The sequence below is a fragment of the Protopterus annectens genome, chromosome 4.part1 (genome assembly GCF_019279795.1).
Source record: "Protopterus annectens isolate FY-2018-M chromosome 4.part1, PAN1.0, whole genome shotgun sequence".
NCBI classification, from domain to species: Eukaryota; Metazoa; Chordata; order Ceratodontiformes; family Protopteridae; genus Protopterus; species Protopterus annectens.
This window is the reverse complement of record NC_056734.1, coordinates 662,714,492-662,740,699: the sequence shown is the minus strand read 5'-3', so window position 1 is coordinate 662,740,699 and position 26,208 is coordinate 662,714,492. Positions and strand designations below refer to the sequence as shown.

General features: G+C 40.3%; 1 protein-coding gene across 1 annotated transcript in view; it reads right to left on the bottom strand.

The window, feature by feature from the left end:
- Positions 1 to 26,208, bottom strand: part of ERN1 (endoplasmic reticulum to nucleus signaling 1) — a 1,214,209-nt gene that overhangs the window by 46,995 nt on the left and 1,141,006 nt on the right. Inside the window, exons 18-19 of the mRNA XM_044070452.1 lie at positions 24,055 to 24,202; positions 2,200 to 2,327 (exon numbers count right to left, since the gene is read on the bottom strand). Of these exons, the coding sequence (XP_043926387.1) occupies positions 2,200 to 2,327; positions 24,055 to 24,202 (276 nt within the window). The remainder of the gene's footprint in view (positions 1 to 2,199; positions 2,328 to 24,054; positions 24,203 to 26,208) is intronic.

Genomic DNA, 26,208 nt, shown 5'->3' with positions numbered 1-26,208 from the left:
CTATGGCTGACCAAGTCTGCAGATGACTGCAAGCTGTGCATTGTCATCAATTCCCCTAGTGATGTGGACATCCTCCAAGAGGGTCTCACCCAAACAAATGACTGGTGCCAGAACCATGGCTTCAAACTGAATGCCAAAAAATGCATCATCCCCTTTGGGGAGAGTGACGTCCCCACAAGCTATCACATTAATAACAAGGTCCTCAGCATGCAATCAGTCATGAGGAACTTGGGCACCCAGATTGACAGCAACCTGAATTTTGACCACCATATTGCCTCCATTGTATGGAAAGCTTTCTATATGGCACACCTCATTAAGAAGGGTATCTCATCCAAGGACAAGGAGGTCATAATATTCCAGTATTCTTCCCTTATAAGACCCATTACTGAGTACAATGCCCCTATTGGCATGTACCTCACAAAGCACATGTAGCAGCTGGAGAGACCACAGAGGTTCCTCACCAGGAGAATCCAGGGTCTCAAACATCTACCCTACACAAGCCCAGCCCTGTCCCTCAACTCAGTCTCATACAGACTCCTCAGAGGTGACCTCTGTCTGGCATACAAAGCAATCTCAGACCCCGCCTTGATGGGACTGCTGTATATCTGCAAGTGAAACCTCCACTCGAGTAACCCACACTCACAACCTCAACCTGGTCTGTGACATTAATAGGACATTTTGGCGGGACAGATTTGTGTCCCAGAGAAACCACTTTCTGTGGAACAGACTCCCTCTCCACATCAAGCAGAGTACCTCATTATCCCTTTTTAAGCGCAACCTGGATAACTGGATGGGGAAAAGAAAATACACCCCTGGAATTCCACCTGTGTCCCTGATGGGCAGGGGCATCAGGTGCTGACTTGTCGGAACATGGGCTAAACTCTTGACTAGGCTTATAAGGACCTCAGGCCCAGTACCCTAACTTCCTATGATTCTATGATAGCTAAAAAAAGAACATATGTGATGTGTAATGTGTGTAACTGGAAACATGTTAATATGGTTTGTTTTCTTTTACATTAATGTTATGTTTGTCCATGTCTTTAAGTGATAATTTAATAAAAGTGTTGAAATAAAAAAGAAAAAAAAGTTTTAGCATTAGCAGGTAGAAGTGTGTGCACCAGTGTTAGTGGGCTATTGTTAGACCAAGGGCTAAGTAAAATAATAAATTTAAAGATGTGTACATGTGTATGCATGCTGTTGCTTGTGGTATTTGTCTGAGTATGAGGTAAATGTGCATTTGTGATGTTGATGTTGAACATGTCAGGTTTAACAGACTGAGGCATTAGAGTTTGGGACTATGTGCGCGCAAGTGTTTGCTGGTTAGAGTTGGAGTTACAGCTATGGAAGGGGAGGACAGATTTACTGTTTTGCTTGTATGATTCTGAATGTGGTGTGTAGCTTAGTGTCTTCTGCAGTAGTACTACAGAAAGGGTTTATCTAATACATGGTGTAAGGATAAAGTTACGGTTAGCACATATTAGTAAGGGTGGTGCAGAAGGCCAAAACTGAGATACAGGGATAAAACCCTGACACTGTGCTGTGTCAGAAATGGAACAAGTGGGCTTTTAGTGTAGGTGGTCTCTGACCTTTGCACACTATTCTGCAACCATGAATTCAGTGTATTTAAGTAAGGGGAGATGGGGAAAGAGTGTGTGGAGAGAGGCCTGCCTCTGCAATAGAAAATGTTTTAAGTAGATTCATCCAAGTTTTCAATGAAGCTGTGTTTTTGCATTGAGTAATGCAGTTTTAGTTATTTTTGTTCCCGTCACCTGTTAAGAATGTTAAAAAAACAGGAAAAAGGAAAAAGAAAACAAAAAATGGGAACACAGGAGTTAGTAAGCCTGATAATCCTGGCAGAAGCAAAAAGAAAACTGCAAGAAGAGAGCATATGATATCCTAGGACAGGTGAGATTGCAGAGATGGTGAGATAAAAAGAAAATTCAATTAAAGAAAATTATACTTTTGGTTTCCTTTCTTGAACTTGTGTAGCTAATGCATTACTTACAAATGCAATCATCTGCCATTCCTGTACGTCACAGACTTACTAAACTTAAATTTGATGGGAAAACGTGAGGGGAGTGAGCAATAAAAAATATATTTAAAACTACAGTGGTTCAGATTAATAACAAGAAGTGAGATGGAAAACCACCAAGGTAGACAAATTTTCCAACTTCTCAACAAAAAATAGTGTACACATACCTGAAAGAATTGAAGCTGTTTTTCTAAGCTCCAGAAAAAAGGATGTTTAAGTACCCTCTCAGAGGATGGTCGCTTCTGAGGATCCATATTAATCATCTGCTCTATTAAACTGCGAGCAATAATATCTTCTGCAAAAGAAATACAGCATAACACACCATCTTATTTAACCTCATTATCACTGGTCATTGAATTTTCAGTCTCTCTCTACATTCTAAATATGAAGAATAGATTTTCCATAAAACTACTATTACTATTATCCAAGGAAAGTATATCATAGATATTTCACTGTAGATCAAAAGCAAGAAGATGCACATTTGTCAGTACAAACTGTGTGCTCTCTATATGTACGGCATACCCTGTATGTGGCACCTTTTTTTTTGCTTGCAGAGGTATAACCATGTTTGATCATACTTACCATAATGGCAGATATCCAAACATCAGCATCACAATTGTTTATAATTATTTTTGTTTTTTGGGGGGAGTCTACTAGGAAGTCCTAGTAGTAGTTGTACTGCCAGCTGCTGTTTAGTGTCTCTACATGACCTCTGAACTCCTTTGACTGCTTTTTCCTTCTTAGACCAAGAGGCCCAGCGACACCTTAACTAACAAGAAAGATGAACTTTTTGTGGGGGAAGCGGGGGACATTAGACTGTCACAAATGTAGTGTCATACACACTGCCATATGCTTGTACATTAAATACGAACTCCCAGTGCATACCCAGCAAGTCGTACTTGAAGATATGCAACAACTTAACACAGAGCCTCTCACTCACTCACTCACTCACTCACTCACTCACTAGTGGTATAAGCTTGCAGATTTTCCTTTCTCCTTACCAAGTATGCACACATGAAGGTTTTCTATAGTCTCTGCCAGAGACATCTCTACATGCCATCTGTCTAGATACATGCTCTCAACAGCTGCCACCCCCCAAGAGAAGATAGTAAGCACAGCCCATTGACTCTTCCCCCATCCTGCAAACTTCTACAGTATCAGGACTATTTACTGAACCCTGGTCAATCGGGTCACAGTCAAGGCATCACCCCCCTCTGTGGCACAGAGTAGGCATAATTCATTACATTTAGGGAATTAGCTACAGGTAGATGTCCACCTTTCCAATCTGATTTTCAGAGCTCTAAACATTCCCAAAGCAGTGCCTGTCTTCTCCCTAAAACTGAACTTATCTTTTTTCTAAACTGATGATATCTTTTGTTTCAGGTTAGAAAACAGACATTTTTTAAACACCTTTACTGAACTATCACTTATGACAAAGGCAAACAAATTTATATAAAATAATCATATTAACAAATTCACATTTAAAAGCATTATACATCAGATATACCGCTCTACTCCATATAATCAAAGCAACATTACATAAATTGTTCAATTCCTGACTTCTCTTAAACCTCATTCCTACTAGAAAACATTTTTCTGCATGTATTGTTCCCACAATTTCCATTTTTTCTATGTAATTTACTCCTACCCTTTTCTAAAGATGCCACTTCCTGTTCTTTTACCTCTACTACAATATTTACTTCAAGTATGGTTGGTTTAGAATATGACTTCCATTTTCTAGTAATTTTTTATTTTTTTTGGCAGCACCAGAATTAAACTTGACAAGGCCTTATTATGTCTAGGCAATTCAGATTTTGTATCTCAACTCAAAAAAACTAATTTCCTTGGTTACACGTATATGCTGGTCCAGTATTCCTGACAGAGTACACTGTATGGATTTTTTTTAGTCTGCCAATTCATTACACTGTGAGAACATATGCTCCCACTTACCTTTCTTCTCAGTAACACATCCATTTGTCATCTACCAGAGGCAAACTTCTTTGGAGTCTGTTTGGGGTATAAATGTATCTATGCAAAGTCTTTCAGGCATTATGTCTAAATCTTCTGGATTCTGTGGCATATGTGGGATCCATACATATGTCCTGCCATTGATTCTGTGTAAATTGCGTATCTAATTTTTCCATCCAATCTTTTCTGACCTCCTCTGATTGATTCCTATAATCATGCAACATTTTATACTCCCTACCATTTATCCCTTTTTTAACAGCAGCTTCTTTTCTAGATTCAGTTAAAAACTCAACCAGTGCAGTTGTTTCATTTAGGATTCCCTTACCCATTTCTCTGTCTATACTGATATCAGTGCCTGCTGGGGAGGGCAATCTCTAGTCTGTAATACAGATGTTTTCTTGGCCTCTTCCCATTCTATTACATTTCCCTCTCTATTTCTTCCCATCACCTTGGCTCCTTTTGCCAGTTTCCTCCACTAAATTCCCTCCCCATATTGCCTATATTCAGTCATCCCTATCAGTAGAATCCCCTTTCTCCATTCCTGTGTTGGCTTACAGATTAATATATGTTCTGCTACTTTACGAATATAGTATTCTGTATGACTGCTGTTATTCTCCTTAAGGATCCTTAAGGATCTGCATCTAACATCATACCCTTTCCTTATTTCTTTAATTACCTGCCATCTTCGTCATCCCTTTCCTTTTTTTTTTTTTAAATAAAATAAAATCTTTATTACATTATTAGTTAAGACATAGGCAATCATACATTTATATAAATTATAATTATATTAGTTAAGACATAGGCAATCATACATTTATATAAATGAAAACAAACCATACTGATACTGTCTTAGTTGCAAGCATTTTACATCACAAACCATACTGACATAATTTTAGTTGCAAACATTATACATCACTTATAATCTACCCAATCACTGTCCGTCAAACATTACACAGCTAATTTAAATACTGTCTTATTTTAAAACCTCATTCCTTCCATGTATGTATTGGTCCCACAATGTGTTCTATGTAATTTTCTCCGACCTTTTTCTAAAGATACCAATTCCAATTTTATCCCTGTCACTATATTCACTACTTCTAGTGCAGTTGGTTTAGACATTAAATTCCATTTTTTAGTAATTGCTTTTTTGGCAATCACCATAATTAGACTCAGCAAGGTCCTACTATGTCTGGGAAATTCTGATTCTATATCATAACTGAGAAAAATAATTTCCCTAGATACACCAATTTGCTCACCCAGTATCTCTGATAGAGCAGTCTGCAGTGAATCTTAAGTCTGCCACTTCATTACACTCCCAGAAAATATGTTCCCAATTACATCTTTTCTTCCGCATCACACCTCAACATTTGCTGCCTACCTGTGAAAGAAATTCTCTGGAGTCAACTTGGGGTATAAAAACACCTATGTAAACATTTCCAAGCAAAAAACCTAAATCTTCTAGATTTTGTTAAATATTTGAGAGACATACATATATCCCCCATTGTTTCTTTTGAACTACTTATCCAAGCTCTCTTCCTAATCCTTTCTAGCCTCCTCTGATTCTTATAGTTATCATGCAATATTTTATATGCTCTACTAATTATTCCTTTAACAGCAGCCTCTGTTCTAGATTCTACTAAAAACTCCATGAGTACTAGTCGTTTGTTCAGGAACTCCCTCCCAATTTCTTTCTTTTTGCCTATACTCTGATATCGATCCTTGATAGGTAAGGATATTTCTAATCTGCAGTCCAAATAAATTCTTGGTGTCTTCCCATTCTATTACCTTTCCCTCCTTTGCCAGTTTTCACCAATACATTCTAACCCCCTTCTGCCTAATGTCAGTATCCTTAATTGCAGTCATATCTATTGACATAATCTCCTTTCTTCATTCTCATGTTGGGTTAGTTCTTAGAACACTTTCTGCTACTTTATGAATATAAAATTCTGTATTATTATTATTCTCCTTAAAGATCAACATCCAAAATCCCAGTATCTCCTTGCTTAAGACCCCCCTCCCCATTTCATCATCATCCCTTTCCACTTAGAATTACAGGTTTCTGCTTGTGCTGGGTATAGCAGCCTTAACTGTGTAGCCCTGAAATACCCCTTGAAATTGAGTAAATCCAATCCACCCTGTTCTATCAAAAGAATCAGCTTATCTCACTTGGCTCTTACCACCTTCTCTTCCCAGATAAAATAATTCAGCTCTTTATTAATTGCTATCTAAAACTTGTCTCATTGATAAAATATGCCCAACCTATGTATAAGTTTAAAGGGACTAGAAACATTTTAACTGCTTGTATCTTACTATCCATGTCCATATAATAGAGCTTCCAATTTCTCAGTTTTTGTATTATCTTTTGTTTAGTCTCTTCCCACATATTCTTAGCCACATTGGAATAATTTTTAATCCATACTCTTAAGTACATCATTTTATCATGTCCCCATAAATATGGATATTGTTGAAACAATTTCTGTGGGGGTGGATAATTTACAGCTACTGCCTTTGTTTTAGCTTCATTAATTCTGTATCCTGAAATGATACGAATCTGTTTCAAAATGTTCAACACTGAAATGACTTTTCCTGGTTTTATCAGGTATAAAACAATATCTGCAAAAAGAGCCAGCTTTTCTTGACTACCATAACATTTATACCCTTGAATTTCTGAGTCCCTTATTTTCTTTGTTATCTGCATTATATTTAGAACCACTGGCAAAGGGGAAAGAACACCCCCTGCCTGGTTCCTCTGCTCAAGCAGAGATTATCAGAGAGGACCCCACCCCCTTCAGTTTTTGCCTCCAGTCCCTCATATATCCTCCTAATCAAACTTGCAATTTTATCAGGAAATGCAAATGCTTCCATTGCCATGCTCATTAGGTCCCAACTTACTATGTCAAATGCTTTGTCTGCATTAAACCCACCAATGAGTGGTATTTTCTTACATTCTACTTCCCCTGGATCACCAATGTTCTGTTAACATTGTCAATGTTTGCCTCCCCTTCACAAAACCACAATGATCCATATCTATCAATTTTGGCATCACTTTTGCCATTCTTTTAGCCATTATAAACGGACACTTTATAATCATGGTTTGGTATTGAAATGGACCTGTATGAAGTGATCTGATGGGTCTTTACCCTCCTCTAGGTATTACAGCTACCACTGCTTTTTTTCCAGGATGCTGGTACTTCTCCTCCTCCTCTTAAAATACTGTTAAACAAAATCTTCCAGATCGTTTATCATTTCTTCTTGCCTAGCTTCCAGACTTTCACAGGAATATCACCTATTCCTGGTGACTTACCTCTAGATTAGTTATAAATTACCATTTTTATCTCATCTCTTTCTGTCTTAACTGTAAGTAATTGAGCCTCCTCTACTTCTAACCTTGGCATATTTAATTCTTCCATAAACATTTCCATTTGTATCTTTTCTTGATTTCCATATTTCTGTGCTTTATACAGACTTTCATAGAATTTACAGAACATTTCTAATACTTATACTGGAGCCCTTATCTTCCTTGTTATAGGCTCCCTAAGCTTGCTAACAGCTCTTTCTACTTTCTGTGTCATGCTTAAATTTTAAATACCACAAAAGAGAGAAAAGGCACTGGTTTACTTTAGTCACTTTATCACATACAAGAACATTTAAAAATATTTTACTATAAAACACGTAATTTATATTGTAAAAATTTCAGAGAAATAGTGTTAAGAACAGAAATTGTTTTACTTACACTTATCTTTTTCCTTCTTCCTCTCCCCTCAGTGTCCTTACAAACTGAAGGAAATGCTTTTCAGTTCCCACAAGTTTAACAAATTCCACTTTTTTCTTATACAGATGTATTTCACAGGTTTGCATCTTTATTAACAGAGGTTGTAGTTGCTTTCTCATAGCAAGATTTGGAGCATAAACAATGTGCCCTTTCATTTGAAAGTTCCTGCTGTGGAATTCCAGTCCCATTTATTATTTGTTTCTTCATAAAATTAATATAGTCTGTTCCTTCTACTACAGCAAAAAATCAAGTTTTCCCTACACGATCTGTCCTCTAACACATGACATTTTTTGAAAAATCTCTTTTTGAGCAGTCTCATACTCAGCCAGCCTGTTTTCATTTCCACATCTTATTTTTGCAGTTTTATCAGCTTATCTGAATATCTGTTTAAAGCTTCTTCCATTTTTACAGCCTTTTGTTATTTGAGTAGATATCCTTCAGTGTTCTATGTATTTTAATTAGCTCCAAGCACATTTGAGTTATTTTCCCTCAAGATTACTGGTAGTCATGTCTTACACCAAAGCTGGAGCTTGACTGTTTTTATGGAACAGCTGCAGGATTCTTCCCACTCAGTGTTTTCTCTTCACCTTTTCAAGTTAATTTTCTTTTAGTCTCTCTTAGTTTCTTCTTCTCTGCTGGCACCCAGGCAGTGTACTTACTAGCCAGTAAGTGAATTTACTAAAAGTGACAGATTTCCTGGTCCCTGTGTTTCACATTTTTTTCACAATGGGAGAGCTGAAGTTGCTGTTCATCAGCTTGCAGTCATCTTGGAAAATCCTAAACTGATATATTGGTAGAAAAGACAGAACAAGCATGCACAATTTTCTGTCCCTTTTAGGAAAAAGGACTGAAAAACAAGTGTGCCTGTCACAACAGAGAGGACAGTCATTTTTTTGGGCTAGTTAACCCATGTCACCCCACATGTGGGAGACTATCTTTCTATCCTAAAATGTATGTGTGGTACTGGGATGATTATTCCACCTTCACATTCCCTAATCTGTAAATCTCTGAAAAGAAAATGACAGAGATTGGATTTGACCTCTCAAAATGGATAAGGAAGACATTTACAGGGGGACTGATAGAAGGAAATGAAACTGCAGCAGTGATTCGGATAATTCAAAGACATCTTATGCTGAGTATGCTCAAGCAACTGCACAGTGTTTATTATAAAGATCACTGCTACAGTACGATTCATTACTCTTGGGAAGAATAGTAAAACAGTTGGCTGCCCAGAGGGTAGTCTGGTCACAGACACAGGGGAGAAAGTAAATATACCCCCCTCTGTACAGCCATGGCAAAATCAACTTTGCTTCTGCACTGAATATATCTAGTCTGTAGTGCTTGGAAAGGACTGACTGAAACTCTCCTAAAGAAGGCCACAGCAAAACTTGTTGCTCTGGTGGACTGGGCTCTGACCTGCCTTTGCAAAGTCTTATTATGACAAACATACAGCTACTTACAGAAAAAGGCTTTGAATGATTGTATGATGAAATTCAGAAGACAGTATCTATGATCCTTGGAAGAGCAGAATTCCAAGTGCAAATTATATGAAATATATACAAAGTCTGTGGATGCACCTTATTGGAGTATTCCCCCTACAACAAGGTACAGGGAGCATGGGGAAAATTCTGAAAGCTATTGTTGTATTACTTGAATCATACTAAGTGTCCAGACTTACATTACCTGGTCTCAGACTTCTGACAAGAATCCATTTGAAATCTAGTTTTTAATCTGATGTAATAATTTCTTTAACTCAAAGGGACATGGTTAGACAAAGCTATTTCTCACTGAACTGGGAAATTCTCCCTCGTAGGAGAAGTAGCACGGGAGAGAGCACAGTGAATTGGGGAATGGTGGTAAAATCGCATACTAGGAGGTCCTCCCTTGTCTTGAATAGAGCAGTTCCTTCTCCTCTGTTGTTGCCCTGGAGGCTAACTTTAGCACCTATATCATTGTGTGGGTGCTCTATGTTATGCTAGGATTTCACCTGGGATGTGCATGCTTTCATACATACATCACTAAGGGCTATGAGCACCACATTGAAACATCAACCATACAACCTCTGAACTTGCAGCCACTGCTGTCATGCAAACCTCTACTTGTATGTGAGCAAAATAATGAAAGAGGACTATCACCCCCTACCCCCCAGAATGGGAAAGCCTATGTGAGACACTCAGTCACACCCTCCTTTGCCAGTCTCTTCCAAGTGTGAGCCACTAGTCAAACTTAGGTCATTTGGATCATAGCACTTCATCACACTATGTCACAGAACCGACCACTCTATTTTTTTTCCTTTTTTGCAAATCTTCTCCTTTGCTTAAACTTCTCTTCCACAGACTTTCTACAAAAAGCCACAATTTAATAGGGCAGTTTCTAATATACTCAGGATGACGAAATAATTGCTTAAATGAGTAAATGGTCTTTCCTTTCTCCTGCAGTCTCTTTAATACTTCTTGGACAGTGGTCCCTACAGTAATTCTTTGCCTAGGGTGGATTTAAAATTTAATCTTTGATATCCTTGGTCACTACTTCATTATTAACCAAGGCATGTCTACATATTACTTTGTCTGTGGCAGCCCAGTTAGACACAGGAACTGATGGCATAGCCATATTCAGTGGTGTGCCTATCTACTTTTACATGCATCTGTGATAGCCTGAATAGATTTATTTCAATGCCTCCATCTGTTTGAGGATATCAGCTTAATACTGGATGCATGTGGTTGGCAATCAGCTGTTATAACATACATATTTTTCCCCCAAAATGCTCCATCACCTTACTCCCCTGTCACTTTGAAGCAAGCACCCAACTTGTACCCACTCTTAAAACATACAATAACACAATCAGCTACAGGAGTTTTATACAGATGCACAAGCTTTTCTTGGAGCCTGGAGTAGCTATCAGACATATTAGAAAGTGGAGGCTGAAAATCTGGTTGAGAGGCAGTTCTGAACACACTGTTAAATGTCTGGATGAATGGAAAGATATCTGTAGGCCTGGACTCCTCCATGTCCAGAAACTCCCATCTACATTTTCTATTTTCAACAGCTCTTTAGGACTTCACTTAAAATATTCCTCTTTAGGACTTCACTTAAAATATTCCTTCATTAGTTGGAAGGATTTTCCATGGATAGAGTCTCCAGAAGAAAAAAAGGCAGTTCTTATTTGTGGTGTAACCCAGAGGGGAATAAGGTCTGCAAGAACAGGTCTGCTCTTCATTGACCCCCAACTCAGCATACCAGGCCACAAGGGTCTTCCTTTTCCTTTTGACTAGCAGGGCAATGCCTAAAATATAGAAATCAGAAAGGGAGAACTCTCCAAAACTTTTGGCATTCTAATACCAAAATGAAAATGGACTCCATTCCCAAATTAGGGTATGACTAAAGTTTACAAAATTAGTATTGTTTCAGTCTTTGATGTTAGCCAAAAGTGCTCTTCTAAACATCTGCAAGGTGCCCAGAACCGACTCTTTCTGTAGTTGTGAGGGAAAGAGGTGGTGTACATAACATCGCCAAACTCCTAAATATTTCTTTGCAAAGAGCCTGTAATCAAAGATTACCAGAGCTGGGTTAGGCATATTTGGAATGAACATCCCTAAAAAGATACACCCATTCCTGCTGACACTGTGGCTGGCTTTCATATGACACTACAAAAATAACAGTTTAACCAACAATCTTGGGTCCTTGAATAAACAAAAGTCAGACCGTGCAAAGAAAATGGTTCTCCAATACTTAATGACAAAATGTGTCTTCTGTGAACTTCCAAGAACAGGTATTCAGCTGTGACACAGTTGCTTCTACCAACAGTCCTGTATGCTTGCAATTGACTGACAGTCTCCTGAAGGACTTTGACAGGTGGGGATGCACTTACAGGTGGCACTGGGGCCAGGGTAAAAAATTTCTAGAAGTTAGGCCAGATGGACAGACGTCTGTATGGAACTAATTTCCAATTATAAAAAAAATTATACTATGGCATTGATCCTTAAGACGAGTATCTACCTGCAGTGTATTACAGTACCATACATGTGAGCAGGTATGCACATAAACACAAACAAATAATGACAGTGAAATGAGCTTTTATTGTCAATGTTGAGAAATACTAAGCTTCATTCTCAGATTGATGTCAATGCATGCAATAAATCAAAATGCCTACTCTGTATTACAAATGACGGTACACAGACTTACTGTTTCCTCCTGTTGTTGAGCTAATTTAATCTGCTGTCAAAATGCATTTAACATTTTACATTCCTTACAGTTCCTATCTTTCATCCTTTCACCACCTGTCCCATGCCTTCTTGAATAACTGTGCAAATTTTATGTCCACCACTCACTCCAGTAATTCATTCTGTGGGTCCACAATCTTCTGTGAAGAAATACTTTCAGATGACCAGAAGCAGTTAGACCCTACAATCAGCTTCTTGTTTCCCCACCTACATCTCTCTGCTCAGTATGACACCTTTATATCCCACTGGGAAGACTCTCTTTACTATGCTTTACCACTTCTGGTCTCTAGTGAAGAGAGTTCTCACTGCTCTAGTCTGTGCTCACATCCCTGCTTCTCCGTTCCACAAACTTTTTAGGTGATTTCTGCCAGGTATCTTTCCCTTGTATGGCCTTCAGAACTGCAAGTATTATTCAAGGTATTGTCTGACCATGGCCCATTTAGAGTGGAAGCATTAAATCTTTGTTTTTGGAGTCCAGATCCCTGAAGGTAACACTGATTTGGAGCTGCTACTCTCCTATTTTGCTCCTGCTGTTTAATTCTGGGTGTGATAACACCCCAGGACTCTTCATCCTGTTGCCATCAGCTGACACTTCCATTCGCTGATACTTCACAACAGGGTTGTTGGAACCCAAGTGTACTGCTCAGATTTGCATGTACTGAATCTCAACTGCCACCTTTCTACCGACCTGGCCATCTTTTCTAAATTCTTCTTTTTTCTCCTTCCTCAACCCATCACCAACATTTACATCTTTCTATCACCAGCTGAGTGTGTCATCTGCTCTCTAAGGCCTTCAAACAAGTCTAGCACAGTGAAGAACACTGGGCCTTGGACTAACCTTCTGATACCCCCAGGAGTCACTTTTCTCCTGAAGTATCAGTTGCTTGTGTGGAACCAAATCAAAGACCTTGATGAATTCCAAGGGGACCACATCGACTGGTACTCTACTACCAAGTTTACATGTAGCCTGGTTAGAAAACTGGAACTGGTTTGAATGACAGCTACTTCGGATCACGTACCTTTGTTGGTTGCTGTTCTGAAGACAAAGATCCTCTAAGAATGTTACTACCCTTCCCCTTTGGATTTCTCTCCATGACTTTCCTTCCCTATGCTATTGCCTACTACTACGGCCCCCTCACTTTTTTTTTTTTTACAGGGGTTCTCCACCTCCAGTCTTCAGACACTTTTGCACTGGCCAGTGAACTGGTGACCCTCTCCATTAAGTAGATCTTTTAGCACACTGGCCAGATTCCTGGGAGGCCCTGGGCCTTTGTGCTTTATTCTACCTAAGGGCAAGCCAGTTCCACCACCACCTCCTCCCTCAAGATCGCACTACACTGAGAACAATAGTAAATTTCCCATTCCGTGCTGTACGGCAATCTCCATTCAAAACGTTCAAAGTTTTAAAACTTCGATCTTATGGTCTCGGCCTTTTGAAGTTCAGAGTTTTGAAGCTTTCAGCTTTTGAAGTGGATCCATATATATGCCTATGTCTATATCTACAGATCTATATATATATATATATATATATATATATATATATATATATATATATATACACACACACACACAACACACACATACATATATGTGTGTGTGTGTGTGTGTGTATATATATATATATATACACACACACACAACACACATACATATATGTGTGTGTGTGTGTGTGTGTATATATATATATATATATATATATATATATATATATATATATATATATACATATACACACATCTATACCTCAGCAACCCAAGATCACTACAGTATATTAACTTCATCTTGCTTCTGTAAAACCTTTCTTATTTTATCACAGTGTAAAGCCTGTGTATCTTAAATAAATATTTCCTTGTTTTATTATCTTTAACATGTACTTCCTAATCAGCTCCATCTCCCAGCATGCCTCGCTGGTTCAGGTCCTATATGCTCTGGACTCCTGATTGTTCTAGTCAGATCCTGTATTTTTTTTCTCTCTCAAGCATTTTTCCTTTGGAACAACAGTGAAAAGAAAAGCACAGCCCCCTACTACTTGCCAGCTCACTCTTTGTTGAATAAACTTTTTTATTTACTCCTTAGCCTGTTTTGCATCAAAAAAAGTTTTTAACCCCTTAGGAAAACTATTCTGAAGACAGACAGATACAGCACCTTAAATCTCATGCCAGCCTCCTGACATTGCCTGATTGTTGGCATAAACATGCGTCTCTTCTTCCTGGTGTACATTGAGTAATTCTTTTATAAATAAATCACTTCCATAAACACTGTGTTGTCTTCAATTTTTAATACTTTTTGCCACAATTTTGTCTTGAGCAACTATTTCTGCTTGTATGATAGTAACTTTACTAACACAGGTATCGGCTGCTTTCTGATGGCCCTGTCTGGAGCATACATACAATGCACCCTTTCAATTAAATTCTGCTGTGCAACACTAGTCTAGTTGTTTATTCGCACTTTCATAAAATAAATTAATACAGTCTGTTCCTCCTAGTTTCAAGTACCTCAAAAAATAGCTTTTTTTACCCTGCCTGCTCTGTCTTCTATTTCTTTTTGAAAAGGCTTTTCTTGAGAAGACTCATGGTTGGGGAGCCTTTTCTCCATTTCAACACCTGATTTTTGCAGTTTTATCACTTTAAACATCTTCTATTTTGCCTGTATTTTATGTGAGTTGATATATTCCTTCAATGTTTCATTTATTTTAATGATCTCGAGTGCACTTGATTTAATCTTTTTTTCTAAATTGCTGAAAGCCATCTCCTGTACCAAAGCTGAAACTTGAACTCCTTTTTGCCAAATAAGCAGGATTCTTCAAAGACAGAGTTCTCTCTCCTTTTCTGGCTGACTTTCTCTCAAATTCTCCAAATTTCTTCTTTGCTGGCATCCAGGCAATGTAATTACTAGCCACTGACTGTATTTTACCTAGACTGATAGTTTTCACTGAACCTTTTTTTTATGTTCACACTGGTTGAGTTCAAATCAATCTGTTGGTCAATGTGCAGTTACCTTGGAAGTCCTCCTTACTGATTAAAGTTTGTCTTGGTTGCTATGTTAAGCATAAAGGCAGGGCTGGTTCAGAATTACACACCGTCCTTACATAGGGAGCCTTTAAACATGGGGCCTAAATCTAAGGAATTCCTCTCAAATAATTAATTGCTACAAGAAAAAGTGACTTCCAAGACAGATATTTCAATTCTGCTTTAGTAGAAGTTTCTAATGGAAGAAGAGATAAGTTATCTAAGGTGAAATACAAATCCCTTGGAGACAAATGATCCTTGAAAGGTGGTCAGATGTGAAATATACTCCTCAAAAAAGATTTGCAAACTTTTACAGATGCCAAGAGCAAAGTAATGGGGCCTTTACTGAAATTGGAAATTGCTGCAAAGTAGACTATTACAGAAAAGTAACTTAGGCACACATGAACACCTGGAAATGGTAATCTAATATCGCAGGTATTGGGACTATAAAAGGGATCCAAACATTTAGAAGGATCCACAAAAGAAAAATGTGTCCATACTCTGTAAGTTGTTCTAGTACTAGGTCAGAATGCCTATAGGCAGCAACTGGCCCTTCAGAATGGATATTTGATGAAAGTTGTAGCTCAAGAACGGCCCACTGAGAAAGTACAACTGTGTACACTTACTATAAATGTAGATTTTCGAGTGTATTCACTGTTGCAGTCCTAATAAATGGGTTATCCGGCTCCTGGTAGCCCTCAGTCGGCCAGAATACCAAAGGTAAGTAAAAATTATGTCGGTTGCCGTCGGTTGTAAAGGACGCCAGGGCGTCCGATGCAAAAGGAGGCAGTCGATGTCACTTCCTCAGTCTTTCTTGCTATAACAGTCAGGAACCCCCAGAAAATAAGGCTTAAACCAAAAACCAATTTGACAAATAACAAATTAAGCCTGTACCTCAGGAAAAGAGAACAGGAGAGGACCACAAAAAGGGGGAAGGAGGGAGGGAAACCAGAACTGCAACAGTGAATACACTTGAACATCTACATTTATGGTAAGTGTACACAACTGTACTATGTTCATCGTGTTTTACTGCTGTAGTCTTAACAAATGGGTTGATTACCAAAGCCCAGAGAAAAGGGGGGGGGGACCAACAGCATCAAGGGTTGAAGATAATGTCCTGCAACACCGCAGTGGCAAACTCTGCCCTGGCTCTGGAAAACAGAGGCAAATTATAATGCTTTGTGAAAGTGTGAAAAGAAGACCATGTGGCAGCCTCCAAAATGTCTTTAGTAGGGACACCCCTTAGAAAGGCTGCAGAAGTGGAAGCCCCTCTAGTAGAGTGGGTCCTAACCTCTTGAGGTGGAGCTTTGCCATGAAAGAAATAACAAAAAGTAATGCAATGTGCAATCCATTTAGAAATGGTTTATTTAGAAATAGCCTTCCCTGGGCTCCAGGGGCAAAACTGACCAGTAACTGTGCTGATTTCCTAAGGTCCTTAGTCCTGTCCAGGTAAAACCTGAGCTGTCTGTGCACATCAAGAGAATGTAGGATCCTTTCACCTCTATTGTGAGGATTAGGAAAGAAGGTAGGAAGATGTATGGACTGATTAAGAGTCAGGCTGGAAACCACCTTAGGCATAAAGGAGGGATTAGTCCTCAGAGAGACTATCTGCATGGAAAATAAGAAAAAGCTCCACGGCCATCAAAACTTGCAGCTCCGAAACCCTCCTTGCTGAAGTTATAGCCAAGAGGAAGGTGGTCTTCAAAGAGAGAAACTTTAAATCTGTAGAGGTAGCTAGCTCAAAAGGAGGAAGAGTGAGTTTCTTCAGAACAAAATTAAGATCCCAGGCTGGAGTAGGTTCTCTTCTGGGAGGTTTTAAATTGCAAGCACCTCTGAGAAACATTATCATCAGGGGATGAGAGAAAATGGGCTGTTCAAGAGAACAATGAGCAGAGATGGCTGAGGCATGGATCTTGATAGAGAAAAAAGAAAAACCACCCTGAAGCAAATCAGACAGGTATTCCAGAATCAGAGGAAGGGTAGGTTACGAAGCAGACTCCCCTCTAGCCTGCATCCAGTGAGAGAACCTTTCCCATTTGCCAGCATAGGATTTCCTAGTGCTAGGCCTCCTGGCCTTCCTTAGCACGTCAACCACCTGTTGGGAAAGGGAGGAAGAAAGGGAAGGAGTCATACAATGAGCCATGCTGCCAAATGGAGAGAATGAAGATGAGGATGTAAAATGTTTCCCCTTTCCTGAACCAAAAGATCTGGCTTCAGAGGAAGATGCCAAGGAAGAAGATGGGAGAGACTGTGAAGCAGTGGAATCCAATGCTGTCTGGGCCAGTTCGGAGCTATGAGAATAGTCCTTGGATGTTCATCCCTGATCTTCACTAATATTCTGGAAAGAAAAGGAAGAGGAGGGAAGGTGTACACTGAAAGCAACGTCCAAGGGAAGGACAGAGCATCCACTTTCCAGGCTCTGCTGTGCTGCTGTCTGGTGCAAAAGAGAGCTAGCAGATGGTTGTCTGGGGAGAAGAAAAGATCCACCCGAGGAGTGCCCCAACGTTGAATGATGATATAAAAGGCTGCTCTGCTCAGCTGCCACTCGTGAAGATCCAGGGTTTGCCTGCTTAACTGGACTGCCAAAACAATGAGCCTTCCCGGACGAAACTAAGCTAGGAGATGCAGGTCCAGGGATGCTGCCATGGACCAAAGATTCATGCTTTGCCTGCACAGGGGGTAAGATTGAGTCCCTCTCTGCTTGTTGATGTACCACAAGACTGTGGTCTTGCATATGGAATCATGAGAATACAAGATGCCATGAATCCCACAGCTTGCAGGTATTTCCTTGCAGGGAGCTGGGACAGGCTTGCCAAGTCCTTGAAGTAAACTGAAAGAGTTGTTTACTTCTCCTGGGTGAGATATATCATCTGGGCAGCTGTGTTCAGACTCGCTCCCAGGAATGTTATCTCCTTGGATGGTACCATTTTTGATTTTTTCCACATTGAGAGTGTAACCCAGGGAACAGAGAAAAGTCTTTATGAATTCCATATCCTTTAACAGCCATTCCTGAGAGCTTGCTTGAATCAGACAGTCGTCCAAGTATGGGTAAATCTGAATTTTCTTCTGCCTGCAAAAAGCAATGACTGGGGCCAGGCACTTTGTGAAAACTTTGGGAGCAGTAGATAAGCCAAAGGGCAGTGCAGAGAATTGGTAATGTTGCTCGCCCGCTCTGAAATGAATATACTACCTGCAACTTTCCCTGATAGGAATGTGCAGATAAGCCTCAGATCCAAGGTTACCAGCCAGGAATCCTTTTCTAGAAGTGGTAGCAACTGGTGTAGAGTGAGCATTTTGAACTTTGGAATTACAAGAAAAGAGTTCAGAATGGAAAGATCCAGGATAGAACACCAGGTGCCTTCTTTTTTTGGAACTAGGAAAGGCCTGGAATAAAAAACCTGGCCTACCTGCTGAACAGGGACTGATTCTATTGTTCCCAGATAAAACAGAGACAAAATTTGTTTTTCTACTTCTGCCCTTTGGTTTGGAGGAACGTCCGGGAGTCCCTTGGGAGCTGGATAGGTGCGGAAAGAAAACTTGTGCCCTAGGGACACTGTTCTGAGCACCCATTTGTTGTCTGTGATAGTGGTCCAGACATCTGCAAAAAGGGCCAACCTTCCCCCTAAAGGACTCTCCCGGCAAGCAAGAACAGGCAGAAGTTGTAAAAAGTAATTGAGAGTGTTTTGATTGAGATGCAGGCTTGGAACTTTTCCCTTTATCAGTGGAAGCCTGCCATCGCCTAGACCTTTGAGGGGTACCCCCTGCCCCCCAGAAGATTTGTAACCTCTAGTCCTGGAATGGTTCTGTCTGCTGGTGTCAGGAAAGGTCCAACTCTTGGAAGGGTAATTCCTGCTAAAGCGAGGGGGTTGAACTTGCAGAAAATCCTTAACAGTTTGCATGGACTTTGCTTTATCCTCCATCTTCTTCAGTACCTCCTCTGCTTTGCTGCCAAAAAGATTGTCTTTATGCAAAGGTACATCCAAAAGCTTAGCCTTCACAGGTTCTGGAAAAGGCTGTTCTCTGAGCCAAGCGTGCCTTCTAATAACAGATCAAGTAGCCGTAGCCCTGCTGGAGGCCTCAAGGATGTCAAAACCACAACGCAAAGAATACTTATTGACCAGACTGGCTGAATTCAGTACATCCTGCATGTCTTTACTCTCTGCCAAAAGAGGTACACTTGCTAAACTTAACAGCCTCCAAGGTGTGCTGCTGGTACTTCAGCATATGAAATAGACAATTGGTAGCCCTAATAGCTAGGGTGGCAGAGGTATAAACCTTCTTGCTCCACCTATCTAGGTTCCTAGATTCCCTGTCAGAGGGAACAAGATTCCTGGTAACAGTGGCCTTAACTCCTTTATGGCCCTAAGAAATACCCTCTGGACCTCCGCCAACGGATTCCTGAAAAGAAACAGATGAGAATCAGGGACTCTGTAGTACCTGTCAGGTTTCCTGGGAGCAGGAGGAACTGAATTTGGAGACCAGTAATTTTCCAGAAAAACATCAATAACTTCCAACACAGGGGGAATAACAAGAGGCCTATGCTGAGGTAAATCCAGAAACTCCCTAATCCATTTCTTGGATCGGGAATAATCCTGACTTTCCCATTTAAAATGTTCTCTGAGGGTATTTAAAGTATCACCAAAAGAGAAATCCACTGGAGGAGAGGCCAAAGGGATGGACTCCTCTGCATCTGAATCCTCAAAAGGAGAAAAAGGCTGAGAAAATTACTCTTCATCAGCAGAAATGCTGGAAGAATCAGAACCTGAGCAGGACAAAGCCTCAGGGGAAACATCTCTACTCCTTTTAGAAGGAGGAGGCTGAGAACCCCTAATAAGAGTCAACAAATCATTAGCCATTTTAACCATTTGGGATTGAGGGGAACGAGAAAAAGCTGGAGCCTGCCTTTTCACAGGCTTACTAATGGAAGATTTACCTGCAAGCCTGAAGGATTTGGGAGGCCTGTCAACCACCGAAGTTGCAGCAGAGGTTGAAGGAAGACGTTTGCTGTCAGAATGCAAAAGGGAGGCCTCAGACACCGGAGTCAGCTTAGCTGCTCCGTCTCCAGCAGAAGAGGCGACTGGTCGGAAGGCAAAACGGAGGCTGAAGGCCTAAGGGACTCTGACTCAATCAAAGCCAGTGGTTGTACATCTGCGGACTGCAGGGACTGCAAAGGTATCTCACTGGCTACTGCCCAACTAATGACCAACTTAACCTCATCCGAGGACTTAGCTTTCTGAGACCTGCTGCCGTCCTTATCCTTATGTTTCTTTGGAACATCCGAAGCCTGAAGACTGGCTGACACTATACCAGCGGACTTAAGCCCAACTCCAAAATGCCTAGCCAAAATCTTAGTCCAACGACGGATAGCACACGGATTAAAGGCGGCACAGAGATCACACTTGGGAACACTGTGGTCAAGGCCTAAACAAATAATGCAATAGGAATGAAAATCTCTACGGGGAATCTGATTTCCACAGGTAAGGCAATTATTAACTTTTTCTGACTTTCGTTAAGGCAAGAAAAGAGGATCCCCAACGGGGTACTTAGCTGCAGTAGACTTCAACTCTTGTAGTTGGAAACCAATAAACGTAAAATGCCGACCAGCACTCGTGCATGAAAAGCTCCTGCTTCAAGCTCCATGGCAAGGAAGACTGAGGAAGTGATGTCAGCTGCCTGTTTTTTGTATCGGATGCCCTGACGTCCTTTACAACAAACGGCAACCGAGGTAATTTTTACTTACCTTTGGTATTCCGGCCGACTGAGGGCTACCGGGAGCCGGATAACCCATTTGCTAGGACTGCAACAGTGAAACACGATTAACATCTGCAAAAGTCAGTATCAGAATCACAACCAGATGATTATCAATGTAAAAAATAACAGAACAAACACTAATAATGGTACTATATATACATATTATGACACTTGAAGCATGCTTATGAAAAGCACTGTAAAGTGAGGGATATACATCTTAAAGAGGAATACAATCCTTGTTTTTGATGAAGATGTATAAAAACCATAACAATGGTACAGTCATTATTCTTTAGTTCTGACTCATTTGTGAAAAATCAAATGACATGACTGTACATCTACATACTTTTTTATTGATGTAAAGATGTAATAAACATATGACATTTAATATAGTGCTGAGCCAGTGCTGAAGCATACCGGTATAAAGCCTTAAGTAAGCCCCAGGCAACCCAGGTTTGATTAGCAGCTTTGACATCTCAGGAACTGACAAGAAGGGATGGGACTGCCTATCCCATAGGTAAAGACAGCCATCTCTATGCTTCCTGTGGGGAAATGTGGTCCATGAAGAGAGTAGGTTAGTAGCCCTCGGACGGTTAAAGGAAAGGTGTAGGGGAGGGAAGAGTGACAACAGGGTAGGTCAGAACATGAAAAAAATATTCCTCTCCCTCATCAAAGCAGTTGCTGGTGAGATTCCCCAAGACAAACTTAAGTTCCATGCTGGTCCCACCCAAACAATTGGTGTCAACCCAGGGATGAAAGGGAGAGCTGCTAGATCTGGCAATGGGTGGGCACTGGGGTAGAAGATGGAAAGTACGAAGCAAGGGGGTGGGTGAGGTGCTGGACTGGAAGAAAATGTTGCACATCATCATGGCAGATGCATTCAGGCTTTTCTGGGGATGGCAGGATCTCTTAAAACATCACACACACTGCCCAAAGAATCAATCTCAATTTTTTAACCTCATGTATTCTACTGTGGAGTTTGTGTGTCTGTTTACTACTGGAAGGCTTCCCTTTAGATGGAGGTACAGTTGCCCCTTGGTCTAACAGAAGCATTTTTATGTGTAATATAAAGGTCCTAATGTTTCAGGCCCTATGAAGTATTTAATTTTCTGCTTTTTGTTTGCCTGTTTTTTTTTTGTTTGTTTGTTTTTAAGAATTCACTGTTAAGAAGTTAAAACTGGATTTTTTTTGCAAAGAAACAAAAGGCACAGAACATGAAAATCCTTTGGAGTAATCAGTCACCTTAAGGCACACTTGGTTGTGGTGTTTTCAAAGGATGTCATAGGTCTAGAAAAGATTTCCAAAAACGCAACCTAAAAAGACAATTCAATAACAGAATATAATGCAATGATCAATACACTGTATATTAGTAGAAAGGCAAAATCACAGTCAGGAAAATGATCACAGCACTTTGACAACAGCCTTGACAAAACCTAAACATGAACTACTGAATTCCCTACATGGTAGGAAAAGAAAGTTGGTGTAGGCTGTTATCGCTTTTAAACACACATCCTACTTATGTCTTTGGTGTATTGGGTTGATCACTTGCAAGAAAGTAATGTCCAAAACATTCCAAAGCATTATATTTGATACTGCAGCAGGGATCCTCATTATGAACTTCAGAAGTATTCAGGCTGCTGGTTAATTGTCGTCAACAAGCTATGTAATAGACTGATACAGTCATACTGGACCAGACATGGTCCTTGACTGCCATAAAAGTACACATTTCTAAGTAGCAAGGCATTCATCTTGCATACAAGTGTACATTTAATTATTCCACTAATTAAATAATTTAAAACATTTAGATGGCGGAATCCTAACCAGTTCTCATAAAACAATACCATACAATATCTGAAAAGGCAAACCAAATTACAACTGTCAGAGGCACAGAATTAAGAAACAAAAAAAATCCTCACCTGAGAGTACCAGAAATGCTACTAAATTGACTCCTCTGTAAATATGGAATTTTGGGGACTTCCTAAAGGATTACTTACAGTCATTCATTTCAACTAGGAATAGTAGCCAATTCCAAGGGATTAGAACAAGACATGCAAAAGAAATTCTGCCTGAGGTTTCTAATCTGGCTTGTGAAACAGCTCATAGCCATGACATGAGGTGTCTGATGAAGGCATATGTTCTCAGCACCTCCTTAAGGCAAGCACGGCCCAGACTACAAAGGATAGGTAAGAGTCAGGATTTTAAAGACATAGCTAGCTGTAAATGGAAGTTAATGCATATTCCATAAGACTGAATTAACTCAATTAGTATGGGAAACATCAGTCAGAAATCTGGACAAAGAATTATGCACCCAATGTAATTAGGCCAAATTATAAAAGTCTGAAGTAAAGTGTATTTCAGTAATACAAATGTGAAATGAGCAATTCAAGAAGCGTTGCTGTAAGTTCATAAATAGTTTACGGTGAATGATCCGGTAAATGCTCTTTTTATTTAATAATTTTACTTTATTCTTCTTCTAAATGATAAACACCCACACAATATAAATTCCATGAGTGTCTTGGGTGTTCTGGTCTGGTGATACAATCTGCCTAAAGCCCTCATTAAATCTATGCAAGTGATTTGCATGAGAAGCAAACTTGTGTCAATAGGATAAGAGTATATATTTGTAATGTGATATCTTAACTACTCCTTAATATAAGCCTTAACTTCTTAAGCAATAATGCAGAACTTGCAAACTATTAAATTAAGTATTTTTAAGCATATTACATTGCAACACATGCTGAAATTTCACCACAGAATATATGCACCAAACATCAGTGACAGCATAGCACAATTTTCAATACCACAAACGGTCAAAGAAAATAAATTTATGTCTATGTTTACATAGTTTGGTGCCAACTCCAAGAGGCAGTAAACAGTCAAGCACAGAAAGAGAAGGGTGATACAGGACAGCCAAACTGCTACCAAACACGACCACTGAAAAGATTTAGTTACTGCTTTGTAATCTCTGTACTCTAAACTGTATTGAATATGTTCTTTTCCCTAGGCATATCTTCAAAACAGAATCTATTCCAACTAGACAAACAACAAACTGACAAAACTACTTAAAAGACAACTCATATTCATGGCTACATCTCACGGGTCAGAACAGGAAATTACAACTGGATTTTCCCCTCAGAGGAAAGAAAATGCATTCGGTTACTACAATGAATGTAAAGCTTCAAGAATTCATAAGAGGGTCAAATCAGATCCTATTCCTACTCACAGTCTAGCAGCACCTCTCCTACTGATTGTTTAAGCTGCAGTGTAGAAATGTTACTTTGTCCTCACAGATACACATTTACTTACCATGCCTGTCAGGCTTTAAGTGCTCAAGGTCATAAGCACCCAAAAGGATGTTGGCTTGCCGCTGCAGGGACTTGCCAAACGGATGACTGCCTTTCGAAACAACATAGTAGAACACACAACCAGCAGAAAAAATGTCTACTGTGCATGTCTGCAATGAAAATAAAACAACAGTTAAACAATTATGCAATATTAATCCGTAACATGTTATCTCAACAAAAGCACTTTAAGTACTCAGAACATGAAAAACAGACCTGCTTGGCAGAAATACATCTTAATCTTCCTTAAAACGGTAATTTCTTCAACATCCTAAATAGAATTTTATAACTGCGATGTTTACAAAGAAATAGGAGTCAAAGTTTCTCTTTTATAGGTTCATAGGTTTATACTAGGCTATCTGCCCTAAGGCATTTATAAGCCTAGCCCAAAGTTTTGTGGCTTACGCCACCCCTTATGTTAAAAAATATTGTGCCCATTAGTTTGTTTTGCCTCTGTCCAGCAGTGACACAGAGATGATTCCTGGGGTAAACCTACGATCTCCCATCCACCGGTCAAGATTTCTCTTGAACAGAGCCAGCAAGGTGTTCTGCCTCACATGGACCGGGATTTTATTCCACAGCATAGGGAGTCTCTGAGTGATAAATCTATCCCTCCAGCATGTCTTATTTATATCCGTGCTAAGGTTTAAGTCGCTTGCTCTAGTGGATCTGGTAGATTTGGATTTTTTGAGGTGGAGCATGTCCAATAATTCCGGGTTGGACATGGCCTTGTATGTCAGGCACAGGTCACCTCTGAGCAGACGGTATGCGACTGAATAGAGCTGGAGTTTCTTCAGTCTGGCAGCATATGACAGAATTTGGAATCCCTTTATCCTTTTGGTGAGGAACTTTTGGGGTCTCTCCAATTGCTGCAGGTGTCGGGTGAGATACATCCCGAATGGGGCATTGTACTCGATCATTGGTCTGATAAGTGAAGAGTACAGGGGAACAATGACCTCACTTGATCTGGATGTGAATCCCTTCATGATCAGGTGGGCAATGTAGAAGGTCTTTCTAACCACTTTAGCAATGTGAGTGTCAAAAGAAAGGCCACTGTCAACCTGGGTCCCCAGGTCCCTGATAACCTCTTCTGTGCTTAGTGGATTGCCACCTATATGGTAGCTTGGGGTTACCTTGTTTTTCCCGAAGGGTATGACTATACATTTTTTGGCATTTAACTTCAGGCCATGGCTCTGGCACCAGCTATCAGTTTCCGTGAGACCCCTCTGAAGGATATCTGTGTCCGATGTACTTTCCACTATGGCCCAGTTTGCAGTCATCTGCAAACTTTGTCAGCCATAGTCCTCCTATGTTTGCCTGTACTTCTGAGAAGTAGATGCCGAACAACAGGGGGCCAAGGACTGAGCCCTGTGGGACACCACTTGTGACCGGCTTGGAGTCTGACATGGTGCCAGCAACTCTGACCCTGTGGGTTCTTGTCCTTTAGCCAGTTTGCAACCCATCTTGTGACATATGGGTTTACATTTAAGCTGGTAAGTTTCTCTATAATACCTGAGTGGGGTATTGTGTCGAAAGCTTTGCAAGGTCAAGGTAGGCTGTATGGACTGCCTTTCCCTCATCAATGGCCTTGGTGACTGTTTCGAAGAAGTCGACCAAGTTCAAAAGGCATGATCTGCCCTTGACAAAGCCAAACTGGGTCGGGGTCCAATGTCTGCAAGTCCCCCATGTCTTTGTTTATGAGTTCCATTATGATCCTCTCCATAGCTTTGCAGACCAGGCTTGTTAAGCTTATGGGGTGGTAATTACCAGGGTCCGTAGAGGCACCGCCTTTGTGGAGTGGGACCACAGTTGCCGTACGCCACTCCTTGGGCACGTATCCTGTGGCAAGGCTAAGATTAAACAGCTGCCTTATGTGCGGGTTTAGTTCCTCATTGAGTTCGTGTAGCACACAGCCGGGGACACCATCCGGTCCCATTGATGCTGTGTTTTTAGCTTTAGAGAGAGCAGCTTTTACCTGCGCATTTGAGATGTCTGGGAGGCTACACTCCGCTGGGATAGTTATCTCTCCTTTTGGGGAGAGGGGTGAAGTTTGCACTGAACCTGTCTGCCAGTATGTTGGCAATGTCTGTGGGTTCAGTGATTTTTGTATCATTTTGGA